The sequence below is a fragment of the Fundulus heteroclitus genome, chromosome 3, assembly GCF_011125445.2.
Source record: "Fundulus heteroclitus isolate FHET01 chromosome 3, MU-UCD_Fhet_4.1, whole genome shotgun sequence".
Taxonomy (NCBI): Eukaryota; Metazoa; Chordata; class Actinopteri; order Cyprinodontiformes; family Fundulidae; genus Fundulus; species Fundulus heteroclitus.
The window spans coordinates 8,664,807-8,676,907 of NC_046363.1; the positions used below are offsets into that span (position 1 = coordinate 8,664,807).

At 42.7% G+C, this 12,101-nt stretch overlaps 1 protein-coding gene across 4 annotated transcripts in view; it reads right to left on the bottom strand.

Moving 5' to 3' along the window:
* Positions 1-10,232, bottom strand: part of dop1a (DOP1 leucine zipper like protein A) — a 34,758-nt gene extending 24,526 nt beyond the window's left edge. For 2 of the 4 annotated variants that reach the window (XM_012872916.3, XM_012872914.3), the window contains exons 1-10: positions 9,860-10,231; positions 7,921-8,116; positions 7,639-7,820; positions 7,367-7,537; positions 6,218-6,407; positions 5,926-6,024; positions 4,071-4,170; positions 2,266-2,375; positions 1,078-1,192; positions 94-214 (exon numbers count right to left, since the gene is read on the bottom strand). In XM_012872916.3, the coding sequence (XP_012728370.2) occupies positions 94-214; positions 1,078-1,192; positions 2,266-2,375; positions 4,071-4,170; positions 5,926-6,024; positions 6,218-6,407; positions 7,367-7,537; positions 7,639-7,820; positions 7,921-8,058 (1,226 nt within the window). In that variant the 5' untranslated portion in view covers positions 8,059-8,116; positions 9,860-10,231. Of the gene's footprint in view, positions 1-93; positions 215-1,077; positions 1,193-2,265; positions 2,376-4,070; positions 4,171-5,925; positions 6,025-6,217; positions 6,408-7,366; positions 7,538-7,638; positions 7,821-7,920; positions 8,117-9,859 lie in introns of all 4 variants that reach the window. The other 2 variants (XR_002428762.2, XM_012872915.3) reach the window with 2 other exon arrangements.
* Positions 10,233-12,101: the final 1,869 nt, after the last annotated feature.

Consider the following 12,101-nt stretch of genomic DNA (forward strand, 5'->3'; position numbering starts at 1 on the left):
TGTTCGATAGGCTAGTAAACGCCAAAACCACCAAACTGCACAGTAATCTGTTCAGAAATCATGTTCAACACCCTAAAAGTGTGCTGAACTCGCCTGCTGAGGTGCGTGTGATCTTTGCTGAAAGGACTCTGGCTTTCCAGGTCCAACTCTGTCCGGCACTGAGTGTGAAGAGTCCGAAAAACCTCGATCAGAACGTCCTCTAGGATGGCCGGCCCTGGAGTGACATTAACAGGACAGTTTAGAGTTAGATAAAAGCTTTATGTGCCACACCAGATTTACTCAGAGAGCCCTTTATACACCCAGAGGCAGGACACACAACAAATAAAACTGCAGTCACATGATACAATGGTATGCCCATATTCCAAACACTGAATTTCAGATACCGATACAAAGTAATTTCACATGCCAGTCACAAAATTTAAGCATATCTCACCTTCACTGTGACGCCCCACTAGATACTGTATATTCCACATATAATTACCATTGTAGAGAATAAGAACAGCATTTCAACTTCAGGAAAATGCTACATTTTACATTTATTTTCAACACTTTGTCTCAAACAACATTTTGGAATGTGGTCAAACTTTGGTGTGCCTGTAAAAGACACGCAGTAGCATTATGTACCCTTTAAAACGTTTTTAGGTCCTCTAGACATGAAAACAGAGGGCTCAGAGAGTTGGAGTCCCTATTCTTTTGCAGGACATTAGTCTGGGAATCATCCATGTAACAATGAAAGAAGATCCTCTATTTAAATAGAGTCAGGCACTGTGTGAAGAAGAGGAGGCCTAACACTGAGCTCTGTGGGACTCCACCCAGGAGAGGGAACCGAGGAGAAAACACGGTCACCGAGGCAGACACAGAAAGTATGCTCAGCTAAGTAGGACCTAAACCGGTCTAGAGCCGTACCACTGATGCCCCCCCAAACGAAAAAGTTAAATCCTATGGTCCACCGCGTCAATAGCAGCCCATAAATCTAAAAGCACAATAGCCAGAGTCAGCTACAAAAACTGTGTCGTTAAAGACTTCTGTAAGACAAATAAAAGCCTGATGCGGTCGACGCATCGACCAACAGGTTACCTAGTTCTGGTTTGTCCAGCAGACTGATCAGGATGCGAAATGGCTTCAGGTCGTGCATAAGGATGCTCTCCTCCTCCCCGCCTCGAGCCTTGCCCTGCAGGATCCCAACCATCGCCTGAGAAAAAAAAAAAAAAACACAAAGATGAGACATATTGAAACCAGACAGGTTTGGTTTCACACCTTAATCCAAAGCTGTTCAAAGTATTGCCTTAAAACACATCCTCAGGTATTCCTCTATTTAACTGCAATCATGTAAATAAAAACATCTTGAAGACATGACATCGTCGTCTGGACTTTAATTGCCTAAAAGCATGATCGTCTTAATGCATGTTTACTTCTGATTTTTAAGAAAGCAAATGAAACACTTAGTATTTTAGCATCAGCAAACAGATATCCTACCCAGCTGACCTAAAACAGAAAATATTAACCTTAATTTAACACCAGACAGAGAATAAAAAACACAGTTTAGACCTCTTTTCATGCAGTCTGTGTAAACATCTGGCTTCTACTGTATCTTAACCTAAACCATTTTTGACATATTGAGGAGCAGACTTGCTTAGCTGTTTTTACATTTCCCCTTATGTGCTTTGATTTATTTATTTTTTTCTGCATGTTTTACGCTTCATCTGCCTCCGAACCGACTGCAGCGTGGAACAGAGTCCCTGAGGTGCCACCATTCTCCCTGTTAAGAGAGCTTCAGTGACCATCTCTGAGCAGATGGCAAAGGTGGGAGGGGAAAAAAAAAATACAAACGCACATAAAAAAAAAAAACTACACAACACTTTAAAAAAAAAAAAAGCTTCTGTTTAGTTTTTGTGCTCCCTGTTCCTTCCCCTTGAGAACCAGAGTGAATCAAACAGCAGGAAGGATAGCGTGATTTGAACCGCAGCAGGACATCTTACGCCAAAGCTGAGCGAGAGACGCCTTCAAAGCTCAGGCTGCTGGGAATACGAGCAGCAGATCCACTACATCCACGTCTCTGAGTGGAGAACATGTGTAGGGAAACTACAGAATGCCTGGCACGGCATAAGGTCTGCAACGTTCACAGCAAACCTTTCATACAGGTACTTGGCCACCATTAACAGACGTGAGTACACTTTTCAGAGGCCTCCTTTGGGGAGGGGGGGGGGAGGGGGTTATTCAGGACACCTTTGTTGACCTGATTGTGCATTCAGCCTTAAACCTCACCTGGACTAGCATGTCCTTGGAGAAGCTGTTGAAGTAGTGGGAGGCGTGTTCCTCCGGGTTGCTCTGTCGAGTGCTGCGGGGACCTATTATACCGCCGTTGTTGTCAAAGCCTTTAAAAACAACAACAAAAAAATCTCAGAATTACAGTGGCTCTCAAAACTGTACTTATTGAAAGCAAGGTTTTTGTTTTTTATGGGAGTTTTTTTTCCCCCAAATATAATCTAACAAACCAGTTCACTATTGGAAATAAAGAGATGAGCAACCTTAACCTAACGCTTAATAAAACGTTATTTGATTCACTTTCAGGCTTCAGTGTTCATGCGTTCACGTCTGCCATCCGTTTAGGTAAATGCACGTGTCCCTCGGTGGGGAAATTCACAGCACACCGAGGCAAAAGGAAGAGGTCAAGACGCAATAATAATTTACAGACACTACAATAAGAAAGAATACAAAAAAGGATCAGCTATACTGTAAGGAATAGAATAAATAAGAAATTGAAATTGAAATTTCCATATTGAAAATAAAATGTCCTGGTAACAAGCTGTGGTTGTGAATCTGATGAACCAGAAATAAGGTTCAGCTGCCCTACTAAGACTTCCCTGACATCCTTTAGCTAAAGCCAGAGTTTGCAGGTAGGTTACAAATGATTGAAAGGATGTCTTTGTTATCTCCGAGTAAAACCTTTGTACAGTCTCCTGTATTCAGATGGGAGACAGCAGCAACTTTGCCCCCAAGGCTACAATCTGCAGAAATGTCGAGGAGCGGCTGATTATGCTGTGGACAAAGCAAACCCACAGCTTTTGTGCACGATTCCAAAAGATAAGCTGCCACAACCCTGAGCATCAGCTAAAGACACCATGCCTGACCCGCTCACACTGCTCACTGGCTCGGTGTTTGGGACGGGAGAAACTACAAGCGTCCTGTTTTTAAATCACCACAGCCCAACACTTTCAACAGATTTGCTTCAAATTCTTTTTGTTGACACAAAAACTCGACATAGAGCGATATAACCTAAAAGATGGGGATTAACCTTTTTTCATACTCACCGGTGTGTTGCCCACAGTGAGCAGCAAAAAGGGAGAAAATTAAGCGAGACAGTAAACAAACCAATTATACAAGCCTTCTGCATGTTGTTCAGAAGCAAGGCTGCACAAAATAGAGCCAATTAACTGTTTTAAAGAAAAATATATACCAGTGTACACGATATTTATATCCCAAAGGACCGATTTAGATGCAGTAACCGTTTGCTAAAATATTCTGTGCATCACAGCTTGAAATTTTGCAGTCAATAACATATTCCACCTGCTGGAGGGTGTGGACCCAGAGGACAGCGCCTATGATGCTAGTGGTCACAGAGGAGTACGGAAACTTTGGATCTATCACAATTAACACAACAGTTATTAATTAAAAATGACAGCAGTCATTGTGGTTTTGAATCAGTGATATACCAACGACATCTTCTAGTATCATGGAGCTCTAAAAAGGAACGCATGAAAACCTTAGAGCATAAATATTAAAGGTCTCTTTTGTTAATGAGGTCTTGACTAGTTAACCTGTATAAATGAATAAATAAATTTTAGAACAATGATTATAAAACACATGGTAGAGTTACTATAAAACTTGCATATAGTAAAAAAATAAAATAAATAAAGAACGCCATAGTAATTGCTGGAAATAAGGAAGGATTTTGTCCTCTTTCCCCAACGCGAAAATCAAACACGTTTTCCTGGGATGATGATAATTCTAGTTTTATTTTCCACAAGGCTAAGCGTGAGCCTCTTTGTGTCAGAGTGTGCATTTCTCACCCAGCAGCCAGGCGTAGAGTCTGCGATTCAGGGACATGTCTCTCCTTAAAACCACGTGCAAAGCCGCTGAGAGGATCCGGATCATGTCTGGGCGAGTAGCCTGAAAGCACACGACACAGCAGGGTGTTGTTGGAGTCCATATACAGTGCATCTCTGCAGACAGATGGGATAACTATTTGATTCCCTCAGGTCCTCCATCTTAAAATGGAGGTTCATTTCAACTTCAGGATTCTCATTCAATGTGTTTAAATTACTCGCCCCAGTCTGTGCTGTAAAAACCTGACTGTCAATGTGGTAAAGCTGCGTCCTCAGCAGAAAAACAGCTCCACCTCATAATGCTTCTGCCTCTGTGATCGGCAGTGAATTTGTGGAGTCGTACTCAGCCTCTTTCTTTCTCTGAACAAGAAGGGTTGGGTTTAAAGTTATTTTCATCGCATCTGACCTCAGCGCTCGCTCACAGGTCTTCCCAGCATCCTTAGCATCATCAGAAATGAGCTAATAATCAGTAAAATACTGCTGTATCCTGTAAAACTAATGAAATATAGAAGTTTAAATCTTTATTCATACACGAACAAGGGCTTCTACAAAACATTAATAAACAGGCTGATGAGGTTAACACACTTTAAAAAGACATTTTTGACATTTCATTAAACCTAAAAGTGTTGTTTTTGCTCAGTTAAACTGTTGAAATGTTAAACCTTAAATGAATCGATTCATGATGGTGGAAAAACCAAATATGGGAACAAGTGAAATGGCCTAAGAGGGCCCTCTACAGGACAGAAACACAATCACACAACGACACACAACACACGACACAGCAACACACGACACAGCAGGTTTGTTCAGGCTTTGGATGCCGGCTGCTTTTCACCAATCTACTGTCCAGTCGCTGAGCTTTTTCAAAGCAATGTTCTGTTCGCTAAGCAGGTTAGCTCCAGCCTAAAGATCATTTTAGGTAGAAAAGGGTCCTAAGATCAAACGCCAAACCAGCGTCAGGTAACCAGTCATGGATTTTGGTAACAGCAAACTTTTCACATAGAGACTTGTACAGAGAGTTGTTCAGATTTCATTGATCTAATCTATGATAAACTACAAAGTAGCAACATTTAGACAGACATAGGGCTGTTAGCTGGAAACCTGGCATAAAGCGGATTATTATGCAGAGAATAAACGGGTGAATCTCTACGGCTCTGAGACAGGCCTCATCAGATTTCATAGCAAACGCTTTTAGACAAAGTTTATCTGTTTCAGATACTTGTTCTGGCCTATTTTGTCCTCCACCTATCCATCGCTTGCAATTTGATTTTAATCACACACTGAAGAATAATCTTTCACGGTCAGGTCTGGGAAGAAAACGAGTGAAAAGCAGCTTAAAGTCCACAGGAAATCTTTGAAAGACCTCCAGAAAGTCAGAAAAACTGTTGATCTACACCACTTCACAAGATCACAAGAAAGTCAGTGAAATTAGGGCGACAGAGCAACCACTGGGAGCGAATAGAGACGCGGTTGATCATCTGCTGACCTGCATGTTGCTTCCCCCTCGCTCGTCCATCTTGTGCATTATTTCAAACACAAACAGCATCGTCACCAGAAGTCAGCCAAGGAAGGACCTCGGGCACGACCCATCCCCCGTCTACCCCGTCTCCTCAGCGTTCCAGCCCCTCGCTCAAACCCTTTTTTTCCTCTTATTTGTCTTATTTTTCCCCCAAAACAAATCTGAGACCATTAGAAATTCATCAACAGGTAAATGGTTCTGGACTAGACTGTGTGCACACCTGAGGTGCAAACGACACCAAACCTCCCTAAAGAAAAGAGACACGGCCTTCAAGCCGAAGCCGTCAGAGGTTGTGTTTACCTGGCTCATATGGAAGGGGAAGCAGAAGAGGATCAGGTCCAGAGTGCTTCTCTGGACCAGAACGCTGGAGTCCTGGACCGAGGTACTAACAGCCTCCACCTAGTGAGAGCAGAAACTGAGTTTGACTTTGTGTGCAGAAAACATGACGCTGAACACTCATAGAGCGACTGAAACTGCCTGTGTGGTAATATTCTAAGTTTTTTTTTTTATTAAAATAAAGTCAGTAATGATATTTTTTTTATTTGAATATATCAAATACCAACAGGTTGGCGTCGTGACAACACTAACGTACCATGAGCTCAATGTCACTGCCCATGACGTAGAGCTGGTCCTCCATGGAGAGCTTCCGGTTGAGGTGCAGCAGGACGAAGGAGACCCCGGGGAGACGCACGGACGGGCTGGTCAGGATGCTGCCCCACAAGGCACTGTAGAAGGCCGACTGCTCCACCGCCGCCGCCACTTTCTCCAGCAGCGTGTTGGTTCTGCAGGAGACACACACGCGTCAAACACCAGCCGGCGTTTAGGTCCGACAGCGTCCGCTCTGACAGGGAGCAAATCCGCAGGGAGGGGGGGGGGGGACTTTAGCCCAGGCGGAAAGCAATCAAACGCGTCTTTCAGTCAATAAATGTACACAATATTTCCCTACACCCTGAAAGAGGGTGTGCAGTAATATAACTCACGCTTTAAACAAATTTTAAACTGAAAAAGTGGCTAAAAACTAACAGAAGCAGACCTTAGACCTTTTCTGCTCTGTGTTCTGACTGATATATCTTACTGTTCCCGCTCCAACTCCTTGGTTTAAACCATTTTAAACTGCCTCCTTTGTTTTGTTTACAACACAACTGGAATAAGACTCGACCTTAGTTTGAATTACCCAAAGAACTGCTTAAGAAACAAAACCGAAATAATGAACAAACTATTTGTTTTGGAAAAGTGCTGGGGCTTTTGTTTGCCAGCAGCCTGGTCCACAATGACATTTCTGGAATTACAGCGCCCTCTGGTGTCTGCTTCTCTATGTAACCAGGACCGTCCTACATCTAAATCTCGTGTAGTTTATAACCCTGGCAGATCTGGAGTTGAAGTCATTTTTATCCAACCAGATGTTTGTTCCTGATTTGGATATCAAAAAAAAAAAAAAAAAGATCTAAAAGATAAACCGCCCTCCTTGGCATCTCCGTAACCAAACGCTTCTCATATTGGTGACAGTTTGATGCTTTATCTCTATGATGAGCCCCAATCCTCCTGCTGATGGATGTTATAGGTAGGTTGTCATTTAAAACTAACATCTAATTTCATCACTGTTTTGAAATCCATCTAGCTCATAAGACACAACACAGATCTTTATTGATCAGCATCAATTTTATTTCCCAATCTGCTGAGCACGTGCTTCTAGTTACTGTCGCTGTGAGGGCAGTTTTCTCTGTAAAGCGCCTGTCCTTACCTGTCGTAATACTCTGAGCCTTCCTCCAGACCAGGCAGAACACCAGTCAGTAAGCCCTGCAGGCCTGGTTTTAGGGTCTTTCCCAGGGGCAGATAGTAGGTTTCGTAGAGCCCCAGCAGCACGGGCTTCACAGACATAGCAGCGTTGGAGAGCAGGGGGAAGAGGCCCGAGCTGCGGTGACAGCGGTCATAAAGAACTTCAGTTACCATCAAGATAAAAAAAAAAGCCATTATACGGGTTAGCGGTGCTGGTTCTGGTCCGGTTCCACGTACCTATACAGAAAGAGGTCTTTGGCCAGCCTCTTGGGCCCAATGATCTTGAAAATGATCTCGTAGGTCTCCAAGGCCTTGCGGTGCACCCCGCTGGGCAGGGCGGGGTGGAGGCACTGGGCCAGCCGTTTGCCTATCGTCAGCTTCTTGGGAACAACCTGATATTTTGCATTATTCTGCAAAACCTGAAATAGATCAAATAACATAAAATAAAAATTTAAATAATGAATCTTTAGTAGTTTAAAGAAAGAAGAGCCAATCTGCGGCGGCCTGTCTGGTCCTGACCTTGTTGAGCTTGCCCAGCGCGGAGATGAGGTCCGCCCACTCGCTGGAGTACTCGAAGTTCTTGAGGGCCTTGTCCACCGCCGCCACATAGTTCCTGTACTTGGAGTCGCCGAGCAGCTCCACCTCCTCCGCGTTCATTCTCCTGGCTGGTTTTCACTCCGATGCACGACTCAGGCCATTCATGTAAACACGGCCCCTGCAACACGGGGGGGGAGGAAAAGCACGTTTTGGACATGACTCAAACGACTGGGAAACGCTGCTGCAATCATGCCTGACCAAAAAAAACAACAAAAAAAACAGAAATAGATCAGTTAAAACAGGATGTGGTGAGAAATCTTTACAGCGGTGGTTCAGAGTCTGATCTAAGCGTCGTCTCCTTTGTTTTCCTTATGCTTTCAGGAGTAAGACATTAGAGCCAGCCTTTAAAGTCTGGAAACAAAGCGTGCGCCCTGCCAGGAAGCCGCTGCTATCCCTCCTACGACCCCCCCCCCCCCCCCCCTCCATCCCTCAGGAGAGCAGCTATTAAAAGGATTTAGCTCCTCTCAAACAAACTCGATCTCCTCTGCTCACCAGGTTTAGAAGCCAGGAGCTGCAGCGTGGCTGATTGTAACGTAGGACATCACCGACGTGTGGCGCTACACGCCGCTAATCCCGGCTCGGCAGCCGAGAAAAGCCCCGAGACGCCGTCAGACGTCCACGTCCTCCTGTCGTTTCTCTACAGATTTCCACATGCGGCACGGCCTCGCTCACTGATCATGCTTCCTGCCTCAGCCGGAGGTGTGTTCCTACGCTCACTTTGCTGATTCTGCCTGCTAATTCACCTAAAATTGTAGCTCATCATCACACACTTATGTAACTGTGTTTCTAAGGCTTTTTAATATGCCGTCTAAAGTCGACACCGTCATCATAGAAAAGATGCTGACAACATTCAGCTGTGATCCCTCACAGCACATCAAGCCACATCAAGGCTTTAAGCTTTAAAACGGCCTGATCCTCGGGTTCATCGCTTGCTTTAGTCGAATCGCTGCCGCCGTTCTGTCAATCTGAACATTAAAAAAAAAAAAAAAAAAAAAAAACACAGCACAATGAAGCACAATAAAGAAAAGAAAATAGGAAAAAAAAAGAGTAACTTTCTTTTTCTGCCTAGGTTTAGGGTCGAGGGCGTTATTTTCCGGCCTAAATCTGGCATTATCTGACCCGATTGTTGTAAATCAAGAGATGTCCTGAAAAGAACTCTGATCACTTATCCGCTGTTAGCAAACCCACGTACACATGGGACCTTGTTTTCTGGGGAGGCTACATTTACAAAGACATATCAAATCCGATGAAGCTGATGGAGCCACAGCTTGTTGTGTAAGGGACAAACGTCTAAAGCTTTGATCCCTGCTGCCTTGCTCCACGGTATCCTGCCAGATCATCTACCCCCCCAGCCTGGTTTACAGTTTCAGCGCTTCCGGATCACCTGGAGGCCTGCCTGCCTCGCGATTGGCCGGTTCCTGGTTGAACAGGTGCGATGAAGCGGCTCGTGCGCGCGGACAAATAACAACAGTCACGGGAGCGGTGACGCGTGCAGGGAGCCGTTTCCGGCTATTAACATTTAAAAGCATACGGCTGGATAAACCATTAGCCTGTAGCAACTGAGGACTATCAACAGCAACTTAGGCGGAGCAGAGAGGATACGTGTGTTACCGCTCAGTAGTGGAAGAACACGGTAAAATAAATAAACAAATAAAACCTTACACCTCATAAATGTCGTTATTGACCTTTCTGTCTCTATGGGCGGTTACCGAGGAAGCTGTAGAGGCTGATAGTAGAACTGTGACACCCCGGCTAATGGCTCCCTTACGGGTTACAGGTGAGCTAATTTCCCCCTGCGCAGGTTAGGTGGACACTTTGTGATTTAAAAAAATAAAATAAACACTAGAAAAAAACACCTCACCGTTTCCGGACAGGAGACTGTCATCCAACCATGTATCCGACCCGATGTGAGAAAGCGGCTGCCAACGTCAGAAATGTGTGGGAGCTAGCTGTTTAGCCGCAGATTGTTTAGAAGCTCAGCTGGGCCCCGGCTCCGGTGTCACCCCGTTCATTCAGCCCCGCTCCTCTGCCGAGACTGTTCTACCAGCAAGGAAGCGCCTATCCTACATGTTCCTGCCCGCCTCCGCGTTGTCCCGCCGGGCGTCGGTGAAGTGAGGTGAAGGTGTAGCTGCCATCGCTACAGGCACAAAGCTAAACGATTGACAGTTCCCAGACTGCACTGCAGATCCATCCGCCTGGCTGCTCCGCTCCCACCTATCCGCTGCTGCCGTCAAGTCCCCACACACGGCGGCAGGAACCCCGACCGGCGCCTTCAAAATAAAAGCTGAACAATGTCGTTTCCTGTTCTTTTTTGGCGTGCCGTATTATTATTATTACTACTACTACTACTACTAATAGTATTATTTTTGTAGAGACATTCAAAATTAAATATTCTAAATAATACATAAAAATGCCAATTTATGCCACATTATAAGAGTAACAACAATAACGATATGTTTTTACTTTCTTTTTGCTGTTTTTTCTTTTCGTATTTTTTCTATGTCCTCCTTACAAATGACTGCTGGATTTTCATCTAACATAGGGCTCTGTCCACTCCAATGTGCAAAAAGAAAACAAAGAGCAGCACTGCAATTTATACTTTGTCGTACTCTGTTTTTACATTCTTTTTAAGTTCAAAACAAAAGTTCACAATTTTTATAAAATATATCTTAATTAATTCAATTTCGGTTCGATTTAGGCTTGTTTGAGGCTTCCTTTGAATGTTTTGTTATAATTAATTTCATAGCAGGGCCACTCATGGCGTTTAATTTGACGTTTCCAACCGGATGTGTTCATTCTGTTTCGTTCCTGTGGGTCCGCACCATTTATCAGCCAGCGAGGGCGTGAGCCGGAAAATCAAGCTTGTTTCACTTCAACCAGAGCGGTGTAACGGTGATATATATATATATATATACAGTGTTGTATAAAGTACTGAAATCTCGGAGTCAAGTAAATATAGGTACCTCTCCAAAATATGACTTTGGTAAAAGTCCAAGTCACTGACTGAAATGTTACTTGAGTAAAAGTCTTAAAGTTTCTGAAATGTCTTGTACTTAAGTATGAAAATTACTGTAAAAATAGATGTACTCAAGTAATGTAATAAAAAGTAAAAAGTAAAACAAAGCAAATGCAGTTTGAATGACATTTTGTACATTTTGGTAAACTTTGAAGGTCAAATTCACTTAAAATAATATATACAACCAAGTGCAGGAGAAATTTAGACCAAGTTTAGACAGAAAATACAACCTTTTTGTAAGCTTTCAGTTTTTCTTCTTCAAGTAAGGTCGGTGCTCTACAAATTGCGTGCGTCTCTCTCTTTTTTGTAATGAGTAACTAAACCAAACAATGAAAATGTATCGGAGTAAAAGTATGCAATTAAGTTCGAAAATATATGAAGTAAAAGTGAAAGTTATCAAAAAAATGTATACTCGAGGAAAGTATAAAGTACTCCAAAATATACTTAAGTACAGTAGTGAAGTATTTATACTCTGTTACTATACAACACTGTATATATATATATATATATATATATATATATATATATATATATATATATATATATATATATATATATATATATATATATATATAAAGTCCCTTTTAAAATTACCACTCAAGATAATAATTTTTATTAAACCCTTATTTCTGTATTCTTAAAAAGGATGTTTTTTGGTTCAATATAATAATCTTAAATATTAAATGTTATCTCATCAGTTTTAAGAGGGAAATCATAACAATTACCTGAATTAAAGGCTTCAAAACATCTGGGTAAGTAATCTAAATAATAGGTTTCAATAATTAATTCAATTAAATTATTAAAATAAATGTGTCTTTTTTTTCAATAATATTCTAATTTATTCCAGTATGCCATTCTGGGGTCAATGTCACATCCGTTTCCTTGTATTTGATATAGTTGGGGGCGGGATGTACCAATGCAAGGAAGTGAACAGGGGCTCAAAAATCTAAATACTAGTGTTAAACAAGCAGACGGGAGTCATTGTTAAGTCTTAGGTGCTCATATGTAGCAGACAAAGGAAAAAAATCTATTGAAAAGGGGCCAAAGACTTTTACTTCGGCCAGGCTTCCTAAAGGGTATAAAAGGG